We start from the raw sequence: 19,840 nt of genomic DNA, 5'->3' as shown, positions 1-19,840 counted from the left end.
ATCTCAGTTTAAAACATCGTCCCTTTAGTCTGAGGCTGTGCCCGCCGATTCTAGTTTTTTCCTACAAGTGGAAACATCCTCTCCACATCCACTGTTCCAGGCCTCCAATATCCTATAAATTTCAATAAGATTCCCCCCTCATCCTTCTAAACTCCAACAAGTGCAGACCCAGAATCCTCTTCACTTTCTTATACGACAAGCTCTTCATTCCAGGGATCATTCTTGTGAACCTCCTCTGGACCCTTTCCAAGGCCAGCATATCCTTCCTTAGACACAAGGCCAAAAACTGCTCACACTAATCCAAATGGGGTCTGACCAGAGCCTTATACAGCCTCAGAAGTACATCCCTGCTCTTGCATTCTAGCCCTCTCGACATGAATGCTGACATTGCATTTGCCTTCCTAACTGGCCGATTGAACCTGCACGACTGACCTTGTCTGGAGACTAACTTTCAACCTCCTATCACCCACCAAGTTCCTCCCATCCTCCTCCACATGCAGCCTTCTTAATTCCCCTTCCTCCTATCCCCTTCCAGTCTCCTCCATTACCCTTCAACCCATCATTGTCTCTGTGGATAATCCTGTCCCCCCGTCATGAGCTTGTTAATTAATGTTGATGTTCCCATGCATTGACAAACCTCCCCTTTGTGGTGATATGCATCACTGTAGATACACAAGGGGTTAATGTAAGTACACGTAGGCTAGCTAGACACTAGAGGGAGCACCAGAGACATGACACACGGACACTCAACCAATAGGTCAGTAAGATAGACACGACCAATGGGCATTCACGATACACACAGAGGTGACACTACCACAGAGGGGCATTACACCCAACCCATATATAAAGGAGCTGGTTTAGCTCACAAGGCTAAATCGCTGGCTTATAAAGCAGACCAAGCAGGGCCAGCAGCACGGTTTGATTCCCGTACCAGCCTCCCCGGACAAGCGCCGGAATGTGGCGACTAGGGCTTTTCACAGTAACTCATTGAAGCCTACTCGTGACAATAAGCGATTTTCATTTCATTTCATTTTCAAATGACACAGCACACATGATCCTCTTTCCAGTGGAGGCACTCAGTGAGTACAGACACAGGGTTGATTCAACATCACACCCACCACGTGGATTGTAGCAGACTGGTTCGTCAGTCTGAGTAGCTATAGATTAACAGTAGTGGCGAACCCGAGTAGGAAAATTGTAACTAGTTCAATAAACGTGTTGAAGTTATCTCCACGTCTGAACCTTCCTTTGTCAGAGTGCACATCAAGGAAGCCGCTTATGCTACGCCAAGAGCATAACAAGACACCCTTCTCGAGATCACATGCCCCCAACATTCCAGGACATCCCCATGAGACCATCCAATATCCCCCCCCCCCCCCCCCCCCCCCCCCTCCCCCCCCCCCCCCCCACCCCCCCCCCCCCCCCCCCCCCCCCCCCCCCCCCCCCCCCCCCCCCCCCCCCCCCACACCCACCCCCCCCCCCACCCCCCCCCCCCCCCCCCCCCCCCCCCCCCCCCCCCCCCCCCCCCCCTCCACACACCATGACTTTTCACTGACCAACATACAGGAAACAGATGATTCTCCAACCGTGACTGTGCCATCTACCTCACAATACCAGACGTCTAACCCTCTGGACCAAATTCCTTAGTATATGACCATGCTCTGCACCCCCATAGTGTGCACAAGAGTCAATGCCGAGAGGCATTGCCCTGCCCAACACCTGGACCAAGCCATGTGTGACATACAGAGCCCTCTAACATGGCCCATTCAATTCTGATCTACTATGCAATCTGTCCCGCCTTTCAATTTACCATCAGCTCCAGTGCTATTGCAGTCCAATTCCAAAACAAGGTTGGTTCACCCATGGGGCCAGTGGCCTACTGGTATTGCCGTTGGACTAGAAACTCAGGGTAACAATCTGGGGACCTGGCTTTGAATCCCACCATTGCAGATAGTGAGATTTGAAGACAAAAATAAATCTGGAATAAAAGTCTAACAGTGACCATGCAACCACTGTTGATTGCCGTAAAAACCTACCTGGTTCACTAATGCCCTTAGGGAAGGAAATCTGTCGCCCGGTCTAGCTGATTTGTGACTCCAGATCCACAGCAATGTGGTTGATTCTTAAATGCCCTCTGGGATGGACAACACATGTGAAATCTTGTCATCCTGTGTGTTGGTTCCCCAGCCTCCATTCATCCTGAGCAATTTTCCAGGAGGTAGGATGTGGGGGGAATCATGGTGGGCATCAGATTAAACCAATTAAGGGCATATGAGGGCCTATCAGTGGAGGCCAACTGGGATTTTTCAATCAGACTCCAGTTTCCTGGAGGTTGCAGGGTACAGAAACTGACTGGAGACTGGCACCTGCTGGCAGACCAGGGAAACGGAGTGGCCTAGAGGTCCTTCCTACTTGATGCTTGGGTGCAGCAAAAGCCACAGGCCGTCCTACAGAAGGCTTCCCAACCAACCCACTCCACCTCCCCCTCACATTTCACCCAACTCTCATACAATCATGGCCCAGTTGCAAAGGCCATTTTTTTTTTAATTTTAAAGTTTAAAATATTGGTAAGATGGAGAGAGATCGCCTTTTTAATTCGCCCTCACTGACCCACCCCGATATCGTGCAGCTACCTTTAAGCTGGGAGACCACTTATTTGGACGACAAACTTACCCTCTGCCCATTTATTAACGGCTCCAGGGAAACTCACGTTGAGTGACTGTTACCTACACAATGCTGGCTCCTGACCCCACGTTTGAGCCTTCTGGCAGGGTTCAGAACCCGCAGGGGAAATCCTTCCCGCTATTGATTCAGCAAGCTTTGTATAACTGCATTGACTCCCAGTCTCAACAGCACAGAATATTAGCTGAGAAAATCAAGCGTGCTTGCAAGGCCCTTGACATTTCTACTGGCGAGAAGAGAGTCTTCATCTAACATCTGGGGAGCTGTCACACAAAATGATCATTCCTCATGCAATCACTCTGTAAATAATGTTCACTTTTTAAAAAGAGTTTTAAAAATTCATGGGAAAATTGAATATTTAAGAGTTGCTCCAAAAATCAAAATTAATCTACAATAATCCCAGGAGCATATCAAATATTAAATTTGAATATATTAGAACATTTTCAATTTTTGTCCATGCAACTGAAATCCACAGAGAATTCAAGAAATATTGCAACGAGCTCTGAAAATAATTTTGTACAAGTGCTGGAAATGAAACAATTCGCTGTTCACTTATTTAAACCAGGGGTTTGGTTAGCACAGTGGGCTAAGACAACTGGCTTGTAATGCAAAACAAGACCAGCAGCGTGAGTTCAATCCTATTCCAGCCTTCCTGAACAGGTGCTGGAATTTGGCGACTAGGGGCTTTTCACAATAATTCCATTGAAGCCTACTTGTGACAATAAGTGATTGTTATTATTTGAGAATGAAATGTGGAAAGTAATTCACCCGAAATGTTGAAATGAGAAATTAATGAGAATTTGTAAACACAATGAACTGATCTAAAGAATTTATCTAAACCTCACCTGGGTTTATTTATATTTCTGGAAGAATTCTCTTTTCATTTTCTCACATACGGGAAGTGTTTCAACCGAAGACAAATCCGCAGGTTTCATCAGAGAATGATAGCGCAGAAGGGGGTCTCCATAAGATCAAACCAACTAGGCCCACTGCACAGCCCTCCCCCTGTAGCCCTCTAATTCTTCTCTCTTCAGGGTCGAATCCAATTTCCTATTGAAAGCCGCGATTGAAATTGCCTCCACCAGGCAGTGCATTCAAGGTGCTACCATCTCGCTACAATGTTTTTCCGCAAGTTGCTGCTGCTTCTTTTACAAGCTACCTCATATTGATGCTCTTCTAGTCCTCGACTCGTCCACCATCAGGAACAGTTTCTCTCCGTCGACTCTGTCTGGACCCTTGTGAGTTTGAATATCACTGTCAATCGCCTCTCAACATTCGCTTCTCTAAGAAGAACAGGCCCAGCTTCTCCAGTCTATCCACGTAATTGAAGTCAGATTCCATTTACATCAATCTTTTCAACTACCCTCTCGAAAGCCTTCACATGCTCCCCTAAAGTGAGTCACCCAGAACCGGACACAAATACTCCAGTTAAAGCTGAACCAGATTTTATAGAAGTTCCTCCTATCTTTTGTACTGTGCCTCGCTTTATAAAATCCACGATCCCTTATGCCTTTTTAACTGTTTTCTCAAGCTGCCCTGCCACGTTCAATGATCTGTTTACGTATACTCCAGGTCTCTCGGTTCCGGCACCTCATTTACTTTGTTTTCTATGCTTTTTCTCATTCGTCCTACCAAAATGTATCACTTCACACACTTCTCGAAGTTTGATCAGCCATTTCCTTCAGCTGGCCTCTGTCCTCTTGAAGTCTTTCACCATCTTCCTCGCAGTTCACCATGCTTTCATGTTTTGTGACATTTGCCCATTTTGAAATTGTGCCCTGCACACCCATGACTCAGGCATTAGTATTTATGACAAAACGCACTGGTCCCAGTACAGACTCCTGGGAAACCCCAGTCCAGTAAACGACCATTCATTACTACTCACTGCTTCCTGTTGCTCAGCCAACTTCACATCCATGTTTCCCCTGTCTTTTTTATTCTGTGAAATGGCGAGCTTATAATTTGGTTGGCATTGCTGTTTGCAGGGGCTTGCTCTGTGCAAATTGGTTGCCACATTTCCTGTATGATAACAGTAACTACATTTCAAAAGTATTTAATTGTCTGTGAAGTGCTTTGGGATAGCCTGAAATCATGAAAGGCGCAGTATAAATACAAGTCTGTCTGTTCTTCTTTGATCAAGGCTTGTGGGTGGCACAGTGATTAGCACTGCTGCCTCTCAGCTCCACGATCCAGGGTTCAATTCTGGCCTCGGTGACTGTGCAGCGTCTGCACGTTCTCCCCATGTCTGCGTGGGTTTCCTCCAGGTGCACCAGTTCCTCCCACAATCCAAAGATGTGCAGGTTAGGTGGATTGGCCAGGCAAAATTGCCCCTTAGTGTCCAAAAGGTTAGGTGGGATTACTGGGTCATGGGGATAGGGTGGAGACGTGGGCTTAAGTAGGGTGCTCTTTCCAAGGGCCGGTGCAGACTCGATGGGCCCGAATGGCCTCCTTCTGCAATGTAAACGCTATGATTCTATTGACATCTGATAAGGAACATAGGAACATCAAATTTAGGAGCAGGAATAGGTCATTTGGCCCTTTGAGCTGCTCCATCATTCCATTAGAACATGGCTGATCTGGCATTGGTCTCAACTCTAATTTCCTGACTCCTTTGCCGATCGACAATCTATCTAATGTTTTTAAAATAAATTTATAGTACACAATTCTTTTCTTTACAAATTAAGGGGAAATTTAGCATGGCCAATCCCACGTACCCTGCACATCTTTGGGTTGTGGGGGTGAACACCACGCAGACACGGGGAGAATGTGTAAACTCCACATGGACTGTGAACCGGGGCCGGGATCAAACCCGGATCCTCGACTCCGCAAGGCAACAGTGCTAACCACTGCACCGCTGTGCCGCCCCCAACATTCTATCTAACATAGCCTTGAATAAATTCAATGACGCAGTTTCCACAGCTCTCCGGGAAGAGAATTCCACAGGTTGATGATCCTCTGTTGAAAAGAATTTCTCCTCAACTCAATCTTAATCTGAAAACTATGTCCACTGATTCTCATCTCCCCCACGAAAGGAAAGATCCTCCCAGTATCCACTCTGACTATTCCCCCAGGATCTTATAAGTTCACCTCTAATTCTCCAGAAGTTCATGGATATCATAGATCATTGATCATAGAATCCCTACGGTACAGAAAGAGGCCACTTGGCCCATCAAGTCTGCACCGACCCTTTGAAAGACACACTACCCAGGCCCTATTCCCCACCCTGTAAACTCACTTTAAGGGACAATTTAGCATGTCCAATCCACCTAACCTACACATCTTTGGACTGTGGGAGAAAACCGGAGCATCCGGAGGAAACCCACGCAGACATAGGGAGAAAGTGCAGACTCCACACAGTTACCCAAGGTGGGAATTGAACCTGGGTCCCTGGCGCTGTGTGGCAGCAATGCTAACCACTGCGCCACCATGCCACCCAACCATTCTTCATAAGATAAGCCCTTCATCCCAGGAATGTGTTGTGAACATTTTCTGCACTGCTTCTAACCCAATTTTCAAATACGGGGACAGAAACTGTACAGAGTGCTCCAGATGTGGTCTCACCAAGGCCCTGTACAGCTGCCCTCAGCACCAGGGACCCAAGTTTGATTCCAGCCTTGGGTGACTTTGTGGAGTTTGCACATTCTCCACGTGTCGGTGTGGGTTTCCTCCAGGTGATCCAGTATTCTCCCCCGTCCAAAAATGTGCAGGTTAGATGGTTTGGCCATGCTAAAATTACCCCTTAGTATCCAAAGACATGCTGGTTAGGTGGATTGGCCATGCTAAAATAGCCCATTAGTGTCAAAGAATATGCAGATTAGGTGGGGACTCCTTCTGCACTTTAGGGATTCTTTGGATTCTATTCTGTTCCCCTTGTAATAAATGCAAACATTCCACTGGTCTTCCTAATCACATGCTGTATCTGCATACTAACCTTTTGTGACTCATGTACCAGGATACCCTGATCCCTCTGTACCTCTCAGTGTTGCAATCACGCTGCATTTAAATAATATGCAGCTTTTTTATTCATCCTGCCAGAATGGACAAGTTCACATTTTTCCACATTATACTCCCATCTGGCAATTTTCTGCCCTTTGCAAGCTCGCTATCTTCTCTTTACAACTTACTTTCCTACTTATATTGGTGACATCAGCAAATTTAGCAGCTTATATTCATTCAAGTCATTGTAGATTGTAAATAGTTGAGGTCCCAGCATTGATAACTGTGGCAGCCCACTAGTTACAGCTTACCAACCTGAAAAAACCTTGGGCGCGATTCTCCCAGAGGTGGAGAAATCGTAAGGCTGGCGTCAAATCCGGGCGGGTTTGACGCCAGCCCCCCCCCCCCCCTCCCCCGACCGGGAACCGATTCTGGTCCCCGTCGGGGCTAGCATGCCGCCGCCGTAAACTCCGGCATCGCGGGCTTAACGAATTTCGTTAAGCCCGCTTGCCAGAGTTTGCGCCGGCTGACGCATCATATGACGTCAGCCGCGCATGCGCGGATTGGAAGACTCCAACCCGCGCATGCGCGGATGACGTCATCGCGCATTTGCGCGAAACCCGCGCATGCGGCGGGCCGGGATGCCCCTCAGCCGCCCCGTGAAGTGATACAGCGGGGCGGCGGAGGGACAAAGAGTGCGCGGGCATTGGACCCGCTGCCCGCGATCGGTGGGCACCGATCGCGGGCCCATGGCACCCTTGGCACGGCCGTAGTACTGCCGTGCCAATCGGTGCCATGGTTTTAAAAATCGGGACTTTACAGCCGTTTTTACGAACGGCCAGACCAGGTGTGTTTGCGTTCGTAAAAACAGCCGTAAAGGGCTGGGAACTCAGCCCATCGGACAGCTGAGAATCGCTGCTGGCCGTAAAAAAACGGCGGCAGCGATTCGTATCGGGAGTCGGGCATGGGGGGGGGGGGGGGGAGAATAGCGGGAGGGCGTCGGACTAGCGTGGCCGTAAAATTTTACGAGCCACGCTATTCTCCGCACCGTCGTGAGTGCGGAGAATTGCTCCCCTTATGTATCCCTACTCTCTGCATCCTGTTAGCTAAAAGTCCTTTATCCATGCAAATATGTCAGTTACCCCTACAACCATGTGCTTTTTTTTCCTGTGGAGTAACCTTTGATGTGGCATCTTATCAAATGCCTTTTGGAATACAAATGCCAGGTCGGCGCAACATTGAGGGCCGAAGGGCCTGTTCTGTGCTGTACTGTTCTAATTCTAAAAAAAAAAGTACACTACATCCACAGGTTCCCTTTATCCGCCTTGCTTGTTAGTTCCACAAAAGGACTTTAATAAATTAGTTAAACACGATTCCGTTCGCAAAGCCATGTTGACTCTGCTTGATCACATTATGATTTTCTATGTATTCTGTTCTAACCTTCTTTATAATAGATACTAGTAATTTCCCTATGATAGATGTAAGGCTAACTGGCTTGTAGTTTCTGGCGTTTAGTTTCACTCCTTTCTTTAATAAAGGTATAGAGCTATTTTTCAACCCAGAATCAAAGGAACTTTGGAACATTATGACCAATGTATCTATTATCTCTGCAGCCAGTTCTTTTAAGATTCTAGGTTGTAGGCCACCTGGTCTTGGTGACTTGTCTGTCTTTAAGTCTAATAGTTTCCCCAGTACCTTTTCCTGGTGATGACAAAGGATTGTTTAAGTGCCTCCCTCCCTTTGAGCTTTTGATTTACCAGTACCTTTGGGAGTTTTCTAAGTCTTTCTCAGTCAAGCCAGACACAAAATACCTGTTCAACACCTTCTGTCATTTCCTTGTTTTCTATGAACAATTCCCCAGGCTGACTCTCCAGAGGACCAGCGCTGGCTTTAGTTACTGATTTCCTATCTAAACACTTGTAGCAACTTTTCCTACCTGTATTTTTCATGTTACCAGTTAGCTTTCTTTCATATTTCCTCTTTGTTCATTTTTTTGGGTCATCCTTTGTTGGCTGTTAATATCTGACCCCATTTTCTGACCCGCTGCTAATCTGTTGCAGATCTGTACTGTGTTTCTTTCAATTTGATACTATCCTGAGTCTGCTCTTTGGGTCGTTTGTCCCGTGTTAGAGGCACAATGTAAGTTGAAGTTTTCATTGTTGTTGACTGTCCAGCATGTCCCCCTGTGTGTGTGTCTCTCTCACACTCTAACCTGTTCTTTATTGATCAAATGTACCTCTCTCTGTCTCTTTGCAGCTCCGCCTGGCGGCTGTTGGGTCCACACAGATCCGCCCTGCTTGCAACACATACACACACTCCACCCCGGCTCTGGCTATCGGAAGCTGTGCCTTTTGGCAATGATGGTGCGGCTCCGCGATTGACATCACCTCGTCCACTGTTGCCCGGGGGGGGGGGGCTGAGCGGAGGCGGCAGCAGCAAGCAGGATGTCCCGGGACCGCTTCGGCATCCTCAGCACCCGGCAGCTGAGGGATGTGTTGGAAGACGAGGAGAAGCTGGGCAGAATGGTGCAGCTGAGCCCGCAGGTAAGAGAGAGAAAGGGTGGAGGGGAGGGACGGGAGAGAACCGACACCAGGCGCATTGTAATAAATCGAAATCGAAAGCCCTGCAGCCAGCAGGGACCTCAGGAGCCGAGATGCTCCTGAATTTCACACTGAGACCCTCCCCTGGGCACAGGGGCAGTGTGAAATTGACAAGCACGAAATTGACAAAGCTTCTCCCTGATTACAAACACGGAATTTCTGTTATGTGTGTGTGTGTGTGTGTGGGGGGGGGGGGGGGGGGGGGTTGTTGCTGATGGGACCTTTATTGGAGCCAGGACGGTGCAGAATGGGTGGGAGGTCGATGAGATGAGCTGTTGTTTGGAACAATAGAGGAGGGATTGCTCCTGTTGTTACTGTGCCGGCAGCGACCATCGTTCAGTCAATCCGGTGAAGATGAAAGGGAATAGCAGTGTGTGCCGGCTGGGACCTGTACCCTGAACCAATCGACTCCTTGTTCACACACGTCTACTGTACTGCGCCCCACCCCCCTCCCCCAGGGGTCCCAGTCAAAACCTGCTCCCTCACAGGGGTCCCAGTCAGAACCTGCTCCCTCACAGGGGTCCCAGTCAGAACCTGCTCCCTCACAGGAGTCCCAGTCGGAACCTGTTCCCTCACAGGGGTCCCAGTCAGAACCTGCTCCCTCACAGGGGTCCCAGTCAGAACCTGCTCCCTCACAGGGGTCTCAGTCAGAACCTGCTCCCTCACAGGGGTCCCAGTCAGAACCTGCTCCCTCACAGGAGTCCCAGTCCGAACCTGCTCCCTCACAGGGGTCCCAGTCACAACCTGCTCCCTCACAGGGGTCCCAGTCAGAACCTGCTCCCTCACAGGGGTCCCAGTCAGAACCTGCTCCCTCACAGGGGTCCCAGTCAGAACCTGCTCCCTCACAGGGGTCCCAGTCCGAACCTGCTCCCTCACAGGGGTCCCAGTCACAACCTGCTCCCTCACAGGGGTCACAGTCCGAACCTGCTCCACATCTCCAGCCCCTACAAACAGCACATCAGGCATTCCCATGCTTATGCATTCAGATCAGTGCTTATAATTGACAGGCGCATTTGGCGGCATGCTTATTAACTTCACTAGTCACAATAGAGGGCAACATAGTTATTCAGTTATCAATAAACCACATTTTAAAGAGCACTCCTATAAGCACTCCTTATCACCCTTTCCCACTTGGAATTTCCATGTTCATATTTATAATGGTTCTGCCTATGTAAACTGGTCACGCTGTAATTTCAGTTTCCTGTCAGTTGAGGCGCTGCAGCTTCATGAAGCATACCAAGGTTACATAGATAGTTCCCATTATAAATGCGGTCTTTTAGGGCGGCACGATGGTGCAGTGGTTAGCACTGCTACCTGCGATACCGAGGACCCGGTTCGATCCCGGTCCTGGGTCACTGTCTGTGTGCAGTTTGCGTGGGTTTCACCCCACAAGCCAAAGATGTGCAGGGTAGGTGGATTGGCCATGCTAAATTGCTCCTTAATTGGAAAAAAAAATAATTGTTTACTGTTAATTAAGAAAAAAGAAATTGGATTTTAGAATAGATTTAATTTTTAAAAAGGACATAATTTATTATTTAAAAATGGACCTGATTTACGTTAGGGTGCCCTGGATGCCAAAGGTTTGGAAGCAGTTCAGAGAAGGTTTACCAGACTAAACCTGGAATGGGCTTGTCTTATGAGAAAAGGTTAGACACGCTGGGCCTGTAGCCACTGGAGTTTTGAAGAGTAAGAGGTGACTTGATGTAAACATATAAGATCCTGAGGGGTCTCGACAGGGTGGGTGTGGAGAGAGGATGTTTCCTCTTGTGGGAGGATTTACACTGTAAGTGCAAGACTGATCAACACCTGCAGCCAGTTCGAACTGGCCTTGGGTGCCAAGGTAAATCCTGGCAAGAGCGAAGCCATGTTCTTTGGCAACTGGGCCGACTGATCCTTTGTCTACTTCACCATCTGATCAGACTGTCTGAGGTACTGGGGATATGGTTTGGAGGGTCCAGGGTATGCATTAGAAACTAGAAGGATTGTAGGTACAATGAATCAAAAATGTGGATATGTGGGAGCCACACTCCCTCCCCATTATGGGGAAGAACCTGGTTGTCAGATGTGAGGCACTCTTGGTGTTGCTGTGCGTGGCGCAGGCCTGGCCCATTCCTCACTCCTGCGCTGTGGCGATGACCCCGAGCCAATTTCCACTTCATCTGGTTGTCAAAAATTGACCACGCTCGAAGGGATGTGAGGTACAAACCTCTAGATTGAGGGGGGGGGGGGGGGGGGGGGGGAGCATGCCCAACATCGCCCTAACCCTGATGGCTACCTTTGTGTGGTTGCATCAAGTTGTGTGTAGATCCCTGGCACACAAACACCAAGTGTCACTCCATGCTGCGGTTCTACCTGTCCCGGTGTTGTGAAGGATGGATCTGGCCAAGGTACCGAGGAACACTCCAAGTAGTTTGACGGAGCCGTACCACTTGTCCCTGGTGGGAAAATTTACACAGAGGTGCACCTTCAACCACAAGTCCATCAGGCAGTGGTCTGCACATAACATCCTAGAGGCTCCATGGGTGAAAGGAGATGGTGGATCCTGTCAGATGATTCCCTGAGCAGACTGTCAAGATCATTTGTCAAACTGCCTCATCGCCAGAACTTTCAAACAAGCACCAAAATGTAGATTGGCTGGTGGTGAGAAAGGCCCTCCAGGTCAGAGCCTTCCTATTTGCCCAGATTCTCAGCCTATCTGCATGTTGCCCTCGAGGTGATTGTGGTGGGGAAGAGGTGGTGTCTGCCTCCTTGTGGAATGAGCCTTTTCAAAGAAGGTCTAGAGAGAGATGAGATGGTATTCGTCGAAGTTCATCCCGAGCAGCACCATGACGCAGGACTCTGTGCAATATGGGTTGTTCCCAGTTCCATTACACAAGACTCTGTGCTGTCTGGGCTGTTCCCAGCTGCATGATGCAGGGTCCTGTGCTCTATGGGTTGTTCCAGCTCTGTGAAGCAGGACTCTGTACTATCTGGGCTGTTCCCATATCCATGACACAATATTCTGTGCTGTATGGGCTGTTCCCAGGAGCGCAGGACTCTGTGCTCCACGGGCTAGTCCCAGCTCCGTGATGCAAGACTCTGTGCTGTATGGGTTGTTCCCAGGGACGCAGGACTCTGTGCTCCATGGGCTAGTCCCAGCTCCATGACGCAGGACTCTGTGCTCCATGGGCTAATCCCAGCTCCGTGTCGCAGGACTCTGTGCTCCATGGGCTAATCCCAGCTCCGTGACGCAGGACTCTGTGCTGTATGGGTTGTCCCCAGAGATGCACACCAAGATGAACATCAGCTGTTGCTGGAGGATCATCAACTCAGTAAAAGACACCTGAAACCTGTTGATCTCCCAGGGCAAAGAGTTGTCCTCGGTCAAGTGTTGCAGACTGGCACGTTCCAAAGTGCAGGGCTACATGCTGAGGGACACCCTTTAAAGCTTGGGTCAGCCTCCACAGAGTGGCAATGGGGAAAGGTCGCTGTCTATGACCTGTCAGCTATTATGTGCTGAGGGGCTCGAAATTATATGGAATCCCCTTGAGCTGTATGATTCTAGTTGAATGTATACAGTTAATATTACATCTATTGTAATTGTTTAGGAGCACCTCAGAGTGCAACTTCATCTATGTAGAGAACCTGAATATTATTGCACTTTGTGTGATGACCAGGGCCGGCTCAAGGTACCGGCAACTCGGGCAGTCGCCCGGGGCGCCATGTGCTAGGGGGCGCCATCAAGGAGTGCGGGTCCCGCGCATGCGCAGTTGGGCCGGTGCCAACCAGCGCATACGCGCCGGCCGCCCTCCCGCCACAAACATGGCGGATGGATCCAGGCTCGCCGGTAGTCACTCCGCCCCCCCCCCCCCCCCTCGGGCCCCCCCTCCGCCCCCCCCCCGCCCCCCCCCCCCCCCCCCCCCCCCATCCGGCCCCCTCCCCCCCCCCCCCCCCTCCGGCCACCCCCCCCTCCGCCCCCACCCCCCCCCAGCCCCCCCCCCCCCCCCCCCGAAGGGCGCCGAAGTTCAGCTTGCCCGGGGCGCCAGCAACCCTAGGGCCGGCGCTGGTGATGACCCTTTTGAAATGATCGTAATGATCTGTCAGATATTTTACAAATAAAAGTATATTTTTGCAAAATGAAAATCTAGAACTAGGGGTCACTGTTTAAAAATAAGGGGTTGCACATTTAAAGTGGAGTTAAGGGTGGTGAGTGTTTGGAACTCTCTTCCGAAAAGGTGGTGGAAGCAGAGTCTGAATATTTCAAAGGCAGCAGTGGATAGATTCTTGGTAATAGATTATCGGGGGTAGGTGTGATGCGGATTTGAGGTTATCAGATCAGCCGTGGTCTTATTAAATAGCGGAGCAGACTCGAGGGGCTGAATGGCCTACTTCTGCTCCTTGTTCATATGTATGGTCCAAATAGTCCCAACTTCTAGCCTTACTTCACCTGCACAATGCCATGGGAAATTCAATATAAAGTCAAAATATGATATTAAATCAAAGGAATGAAATGGGTCTTTGCCAGTAGCAAGAGAAGAGCTCAGTGATTCGGCAGCTGATTTTACATCAGGCCTGTTAAATTCAGTGAAAAGAAGATTAAGGCATATGTGCTACAAATTCACTGTCCATTTCTTTCACATTACCAACATAGACTAATTTCACCCCAATTACTTATAGTTTTAAAATCCTAATTCAACTACATTTGTGAGCTCAGGCCCAATTATCCCCACCCTTTACCCCTCCCCTCCGATCCCACTTCACCTACAGACAAGGGAGCAGAGTTAGCCTGCATAAAACAAATACAAAGCAGTTCAATTCAGCAGTAGTATGGCCTGCACATGGTTCCACTGCTAAACTGGTGAGGCCCAATTCTTAGGCATCCCAGACAGAAATATAAAATAAGTGTTCGGAGAGTGCTTCCCCGACTCCCCTTCCCTCTCGCGTGGCCACTCCAACTCCACTCCCTAGACTACAAGAGAATCCCAATGGTACAGAAGGAGGTCATTCGGCCCATCAAGTCTGTACCGACGCTCTGAAGGAACACCCTACTTAGGGCCACTCCCCCACCCTCTCCCTGTAACCCTGCTCATTGGTCATGGCCAATCCACCTAACCTGTACATCTTTGGACACTAAGGGGAAATTTAGCATAGCCAATTCACCTAACCTGTACATCTTTGGACACTAAGGGGAAATTTAGCACAGCCAATTCACCTAACCTGTACATCTTTGGACGCTAGGGGCAATTTAGCACAACCAATTCACCTAACCTGTACATCTTTGGACACTAAGGGGAAATTTAGCATAGCCAATTCACCTAACCTGCACATCTCTGAACTGTGGGAAGAAACCGGAGCATCCAGAGGAAACCCCCACAGACGTGGGGAGAAAGTGCAAACTCCACACAATCATCCGAGGTCGGAATCGAACTGGGGTCCCTGGTGCTATGAGGTAGCTGTGCTAACCACTGTGCCACCATGCCACCCATAAACAGCTGTCTCTGCAGCACCGAGTTTGGAGAAACTAATTTCTGTACCATCACTTCCATTTTGAGTCCCATGTGCATCACCAATGGATATTAATTAGTTGCCATTGGAAAGCTTTAGGTTTGGCACTCAGCTGCCATACTGTGTTGCAGAGATAAGATATTCTTCAACAAGATGAAAAAGAAAGCAAGGAGGGGGAAATCGTTATCGGGGGTGGGCGGGATGCGGGTTTGAGGTTACAATCGGATCAGCCATGATCTTATTAAATGGCACAGCAGGATCGACAGAGGAAGGAGAGGGTGCTGTCTGAATGGTCAACCCCTGCCCTTTGTTCGCATATCTATTCAAAATCAGTCATTTCAATTGCTATTACCTCTGGTTGACCTCAGGAATTCACAAGCAGCTAGAATTACCTGGACCTGTCATTTATATCCCATCATCACAGGGTATGTACAAGTGGGGGGGGATTTTCCACCCCTCGCAGAAAATTGTGTTGTTAGAGGATGGGTGTTTGTAGTTGCTCTGTGTGTATACGGGGCAGGCTCAGTGGGCCAAGTGGTTTATTCCGAGTTTCCTTTGAATGTTCTCTGAGTTTCTAGATGAAGGTCACATTAGAAACTAACATACCAGTGCCACAGTCCATTCCCTGGACCACCCATGAGCAGTGCCACAGGGGATCTACATGATTTAAAAAGGCAAGCAAGCTTCAAAGTAACCAATATCAGATCATGATCCGCATTGGGTGGGTATGGTATTGGAGAAGGGGGTAGTACAGAGGCCGGGCTGGAAATTAGATGTGGGACTGTTGGGGGACCGAGGGTTCTGTCACAAAATTGAAAAAGTAATTGAGGAATATGTAGGTTTTAGCTGCAGGGGGGAGGTCTCGAAGGCGGTTCTCTGGGAGGCTCTAAAGGCAGTGGTGAGGTAAGAGAGTCAGAGGGTAATAGATATGATGTTGGAGGTAGATAGGAGTTATGCAGAAGATGGGGACCCTGCAAAGTTGGATAAGAGGAAGCAACTACAGGCGAGCTTTGACCGCCTATCGACCAGGAAGGCGGTGCGCCAATTGAGAAAGGGGTGCAGTTTACGAGCATGGAGAGAAGGCGGGTCGTATGTTAGCGGGAGGCGGCGACAAGGGAAATTGTTCAGGTGAGGGACAGGGCAAGGAAGTTGGTGGTGGTTCCGGATCAGATTAATAAGGTCTTTAAGGAATTTTATGAGAGATTGTATAGGTCGGAGCCACCAGGGGGAGACTGGGAGATGCAGGAATTGCTAAATGGGCTGTAGTACCCGAGGTTAGGGGAGGGGTACAGGGCTACATTGGAACGGGTAATAGTGGAGCAGGAGATAAAGGATGCGATTGGGAGGATGCAGTTGGGGAAGGTGGCAGGACTGGATGGGTTTCCAGTGGAATATTATAAAAAATTCAAGAATAAGCTGGCACCGCTGATGATGGGGATGTTGGAGGAGGCAATAGGGAAGGGCATGATACGACAAACTTTGGGGCAGGCATCGATTTCCCTGCTGCTTAAGAAAGATAAGGATCCGACGGAGTGCGGGTCGTATAGGCCCATATCACTTTTAAAGGTGGATTCAAAGATATTGGTGAAGGTACTGGCAGGTAGGCTAGAGGGGTGCCTCCCGAAAGTGCTAGGTGAGGATCAGACAGGGTTCGTGAAAGGGAGGCAGCTCTTTTCGAACATTAGGAGGGTATTGAACGTTGTTATGGCACCGGCAGAGGGGAAGGAAATGGAGGTGATTGTGACATTGTACGCCGAGAAAGCGTTTGACCGGGTAGAATGGGGGTAATTGATGGCAGTTTTAGAGCGGTTTGGGATTGGACCACGATTTGTGGACTGGGTAAAGCTATTATATAAGGAGCTGAGGGCGAGTGTCCGCACAAATAACGTCAGTTAGGGATACTTTTCTCAGGGCGGCACGTGGCGCCATGGTAACCATTGGGACTACGGCGCTGAGGACCGTTCGAATCCCGGCCCTGGGTCACTGTCCGTGTGGAGTTTGCACATTCTCCCCGTGTCTGCGTGGGTTTCGCCCCCACAACCCAAAGATGTGCAGGTTAGGTGGATTGGCCAGGCTAAATTGCCCCTTAATTGGAAAAAAAAAGAATTGGATACTCTAAAAGGGATACTTTTCTCTCCACCGTGGGACTAGGCAGGGATGTCCTATGATTCCCCCTGTTGTTTGCACTCTCGATTGAGCCATTGGCCATCGCATTAAGAAGTTCGGAGGTATGGAAAGGAATATTGCAGGGCGGGGTAGAGCATAGGGTGTCCTCATCTGCGGATGACTTGCTGTTATACGGGTCAGAACCGAGTGTGTCATTAGGGGGAATATTGGAGCTGCTTCGGGTGTTTGGGTCTTTCTCGGGGTACAAATTAAATCTAGTGAAGAGGGAGTATTTTGTGGTGCCTCGGCCATGGGTGGGGCCAGGGGTGGGGAGCTGCCATTCTGTAGGGCAGGGACTAATTTTAGATACCTGGGGGTGCAGGTTGCTCGGGATTGGGGGAGGGCTCCGTAGGTACAACATTTCCAGCTTGGTGGGGAGGGAGCTGATCTGGCAAGGTAGGATGGTCTCCGCCAGGGCCGGCCCAAGGTACCGGCAACTCGGGCAGTCGCCCGGGGCGCCATGTGTTAGGGGGCGCCAGAGACTCGGGTCCCGCGCATGCGCAGTTGGGCCGGTGCCAACCAGCGCATGCGCGGTGGCCGCCCTCCCCCAGGGCGGCCCCCTCAGCCCCCCCACCGGCCGCCCCTCCGTCCGCCCCCCAGCCTCGGCCCCGCCCCCCCACCTCCGACCCCCCCTCCACCTCCGGCCGCCCCCCCCTCCCCTCCGGCCGCCCCCCCCCCTCTCCGGCTGCCCCCTCCGTCCGCCCGTCCGCCTCGGCCCCGCCACCCCGCCTCACCCCCCCCCCCCCCCCGAAGGGCGCTGAAGTTCAGCTTGCCCGGGGCGCCAGCAACCCTAGGGCCGGCGCTGGGTCTCCCCCTGTCACTGGCGGGACGGGTACAGACGGTTAAAATGAATGTGCTGCTGTGATTTTTGTTTATTTTCCACTGCCTGCCGATCTTCCTGCCAAAGGCTGTTTTTAAGAAAGATTGAAGGAATGAACCTCGTTCATATGGGGAGGGAAGGTGACTAGAGTTAGAAAGGTGCTGCTATAGAGGGGAAGGCAGGCAGGGGGTTTTGGTCTTCCGAACCAGATGTTTTTTTACTGGGCGGAGAACGTGGAGAAGGTGCGGGTCAGAGGGGTGGATTCCCAGTGGGTCATAATGGAAGAGAGTTTGTACAGGGGGTCAGGATTGAAGGCACTAGCAACAGCGCCACTCCCGATACTCAGGGATAATACCATCGTTGAGAATTTGGAGGTAGTTTCGCCAGCACTTCAGGTTGGGGGCAGGGTCAAGGGAAATGCTGATTCAGGGGAATCGCAAATTTGAGCCAGGGAAGTGGGATGAGAATTTTTGGAAATTGGAGAAGAAGGGAGTTAGGGCATGAAATGATTTGTTTCTTGGGGGTCAGTTTACAGCATTGAAGGAGCTGGGAGCGAAGTATGGGCTGGAGCAGGGGGAAATGTTTAGATACATGCAGGTTCGAGACTTTGCCAAGAAGGAGATACAGAGCTTCCCGGTGGGGCCGGCCTCAACATTGCTGGAGGAGGTGCTGATGACATAGGACTGGAGAAGGGAGTAGTGTCAACAATTTACATGGCTATCTTGGAAGAGGAAAAGAAACCTCTGGAAGGGATCAAAGCAAAGTGGGAGGAAGAGTTGGGAGAGGGTATGGAGGAGGGGTTCTGGTGTGAGGTGCTCCGGAGGGTGAATGCCTCCACCTCGTGTGCGAGGTTGGGCCTGATACAGCTGAAGCTGGTATATAGAGCACACCTCACAAGGGCGAGGATGAGCCGGCTCTTTGACGGGGTAGAAGATGTGTGTGAATGTTGCGGGGAGAGCCCCGCAAACCACGTTCATATGTTTTGGTCCTGTCCAAAGCTGGAGGATTACTGGAAGGAGGGTTTTAGGATAATCTCTAAGGTGGTGCACGTGAAACTTCACCCGGGCCCTCGGGAGGCCATATTCGGGGTGTTGAATCAACCCGAGCCGGGGTTGGAAGCAGGTGCGGAGGCAGATGTTGTAGCCTTCGCCTCATTGGTCGCCCAAAGGCAAATCTTGTTGGGTTGGAGGTCAACCTCTCCACCCTGTGCCCTGGCGTGGCGGGGGGACCTGTTGCAATTCTTAACTCTTGAGAAGGTTAGGTTTAAAATGAGGGGCAGGATGGAGGGTTCTACAATTCATGGGCGTTATTCATTATGCAGTTTCAAGAATTGGATGACATCGAACATTGGTTGGGGGGGGGGGGGAGACTGTAAATGTTGATGGTGACTATGGGTGATTCCTAATTCCTATTTTTTATTTGATGTTTGTGTGAACATGTGGGCTGTTGTTTGAGGTTGGTGAGAGGATGGGATTGTTGTTGTTAATAAGGGGATTGACATTGTATTCATTACTGTTTATTGTTTGTTGGTGAGTGTAAATTTTGAAAAAAATATGAAAAAGGAGAGTAAAAATATATTTTTTAAAAGCTTCAAAGTAACGAGAGTCAAATAAATTGACTGGGAAATATTGCTGTAAGAGATTTTAACTGAGGAAAGTTTTTTTTTAACTTAGAGTGCCCAGTTCTTTTTTTTCCCCAATTAATGGGTAATTTAGCGTGGCCAATCCACCTGCCCTGCACCTTTGGGTTGTGGGGGTGAAACCCACGCAGACACGGGTAGAATGTGCAAACTCCATACGGACAGTGACCCGGGGCCAGGATCGAACCCGCCTCCTTGGTGCCATGAGGCAGCAGTGCTAACCACTGGGCCACCGTGCCGCCCGAGCTGAGGAAAGTTAAACATGATTAAAACAATGAAATTGGGCCTATAGGTCTGAGGAAAATAAAAGCAAACGACACACAAATCTCCAAATTGGCTAAACAGGAAAATTGCAACTCAGAAAATGAATGGCCAAAAATAAAAAAATCGCAGGGTGAAGGAATTGAAGGCCAATCGATTACAAGAGATCCTAGATGAACAAAATTATCTGGGAGGTTAATAACACAAGCACAATACCAAACCCTTCTGCAGCATGTTGAATTCTCGTGTTGG

General features: G+C 49.7%; 1 protein-coding gene across 2 annotated transcripts in view; it reads left to right on the top strand.

The window, feature by feature from the left end:
• Positions 1-19,840, top strand: part of LOC119975122 (vacuolar protein sorting-associated protein 37D-like) — a 102,028-nt gene that overhangs the window by 39,060 nt on the left and 43,128 nt on the right. Inside the window, exons 1-2 of one of the 2 annotated variants that reach the window (XM_038814680.1) lie at positions 8,691-8,757; positions 8,875-9,161. The exons of the other annotated variant lie outside the window; for it this stretch is intronic. Of the exons in view, the coding sequence (XP_038670608.1) occupies positions 9,063-9,161 (99 nt within the window). The 5' untranslated portion in view covers positions 8,691-8,757; positions 8,875-9,062. Of the gene's footprint in view, positions 1-8,690; positions 8,758-8,874; positions 9,162-19,840 lie in introns of those variants that run through there. 2 annotated transcript variants of the gene reach the window in all.

The sequence above is a fragment of the Scyliorhinus canicula genome, chromosome 12 (assembly GCF_902713615.1).
Source record: "Scyliorhinus canicula chromosome 12, sScyCan1.1, whole genome shotgun sequence".
NCBI classification, from domain to species: domain Eukaryota; kingdom Metazoa; phylum Chordata; class Chondrichthyes; order Carcharhiniformes; family Scyliorhinidae; genus Scyliorhinus; species Scyliorhinus canicula.
Note: the sequence above shows the minus strand (reverse complement) of the source record. Positions and strands in the feature narration are given on the sequence as shown.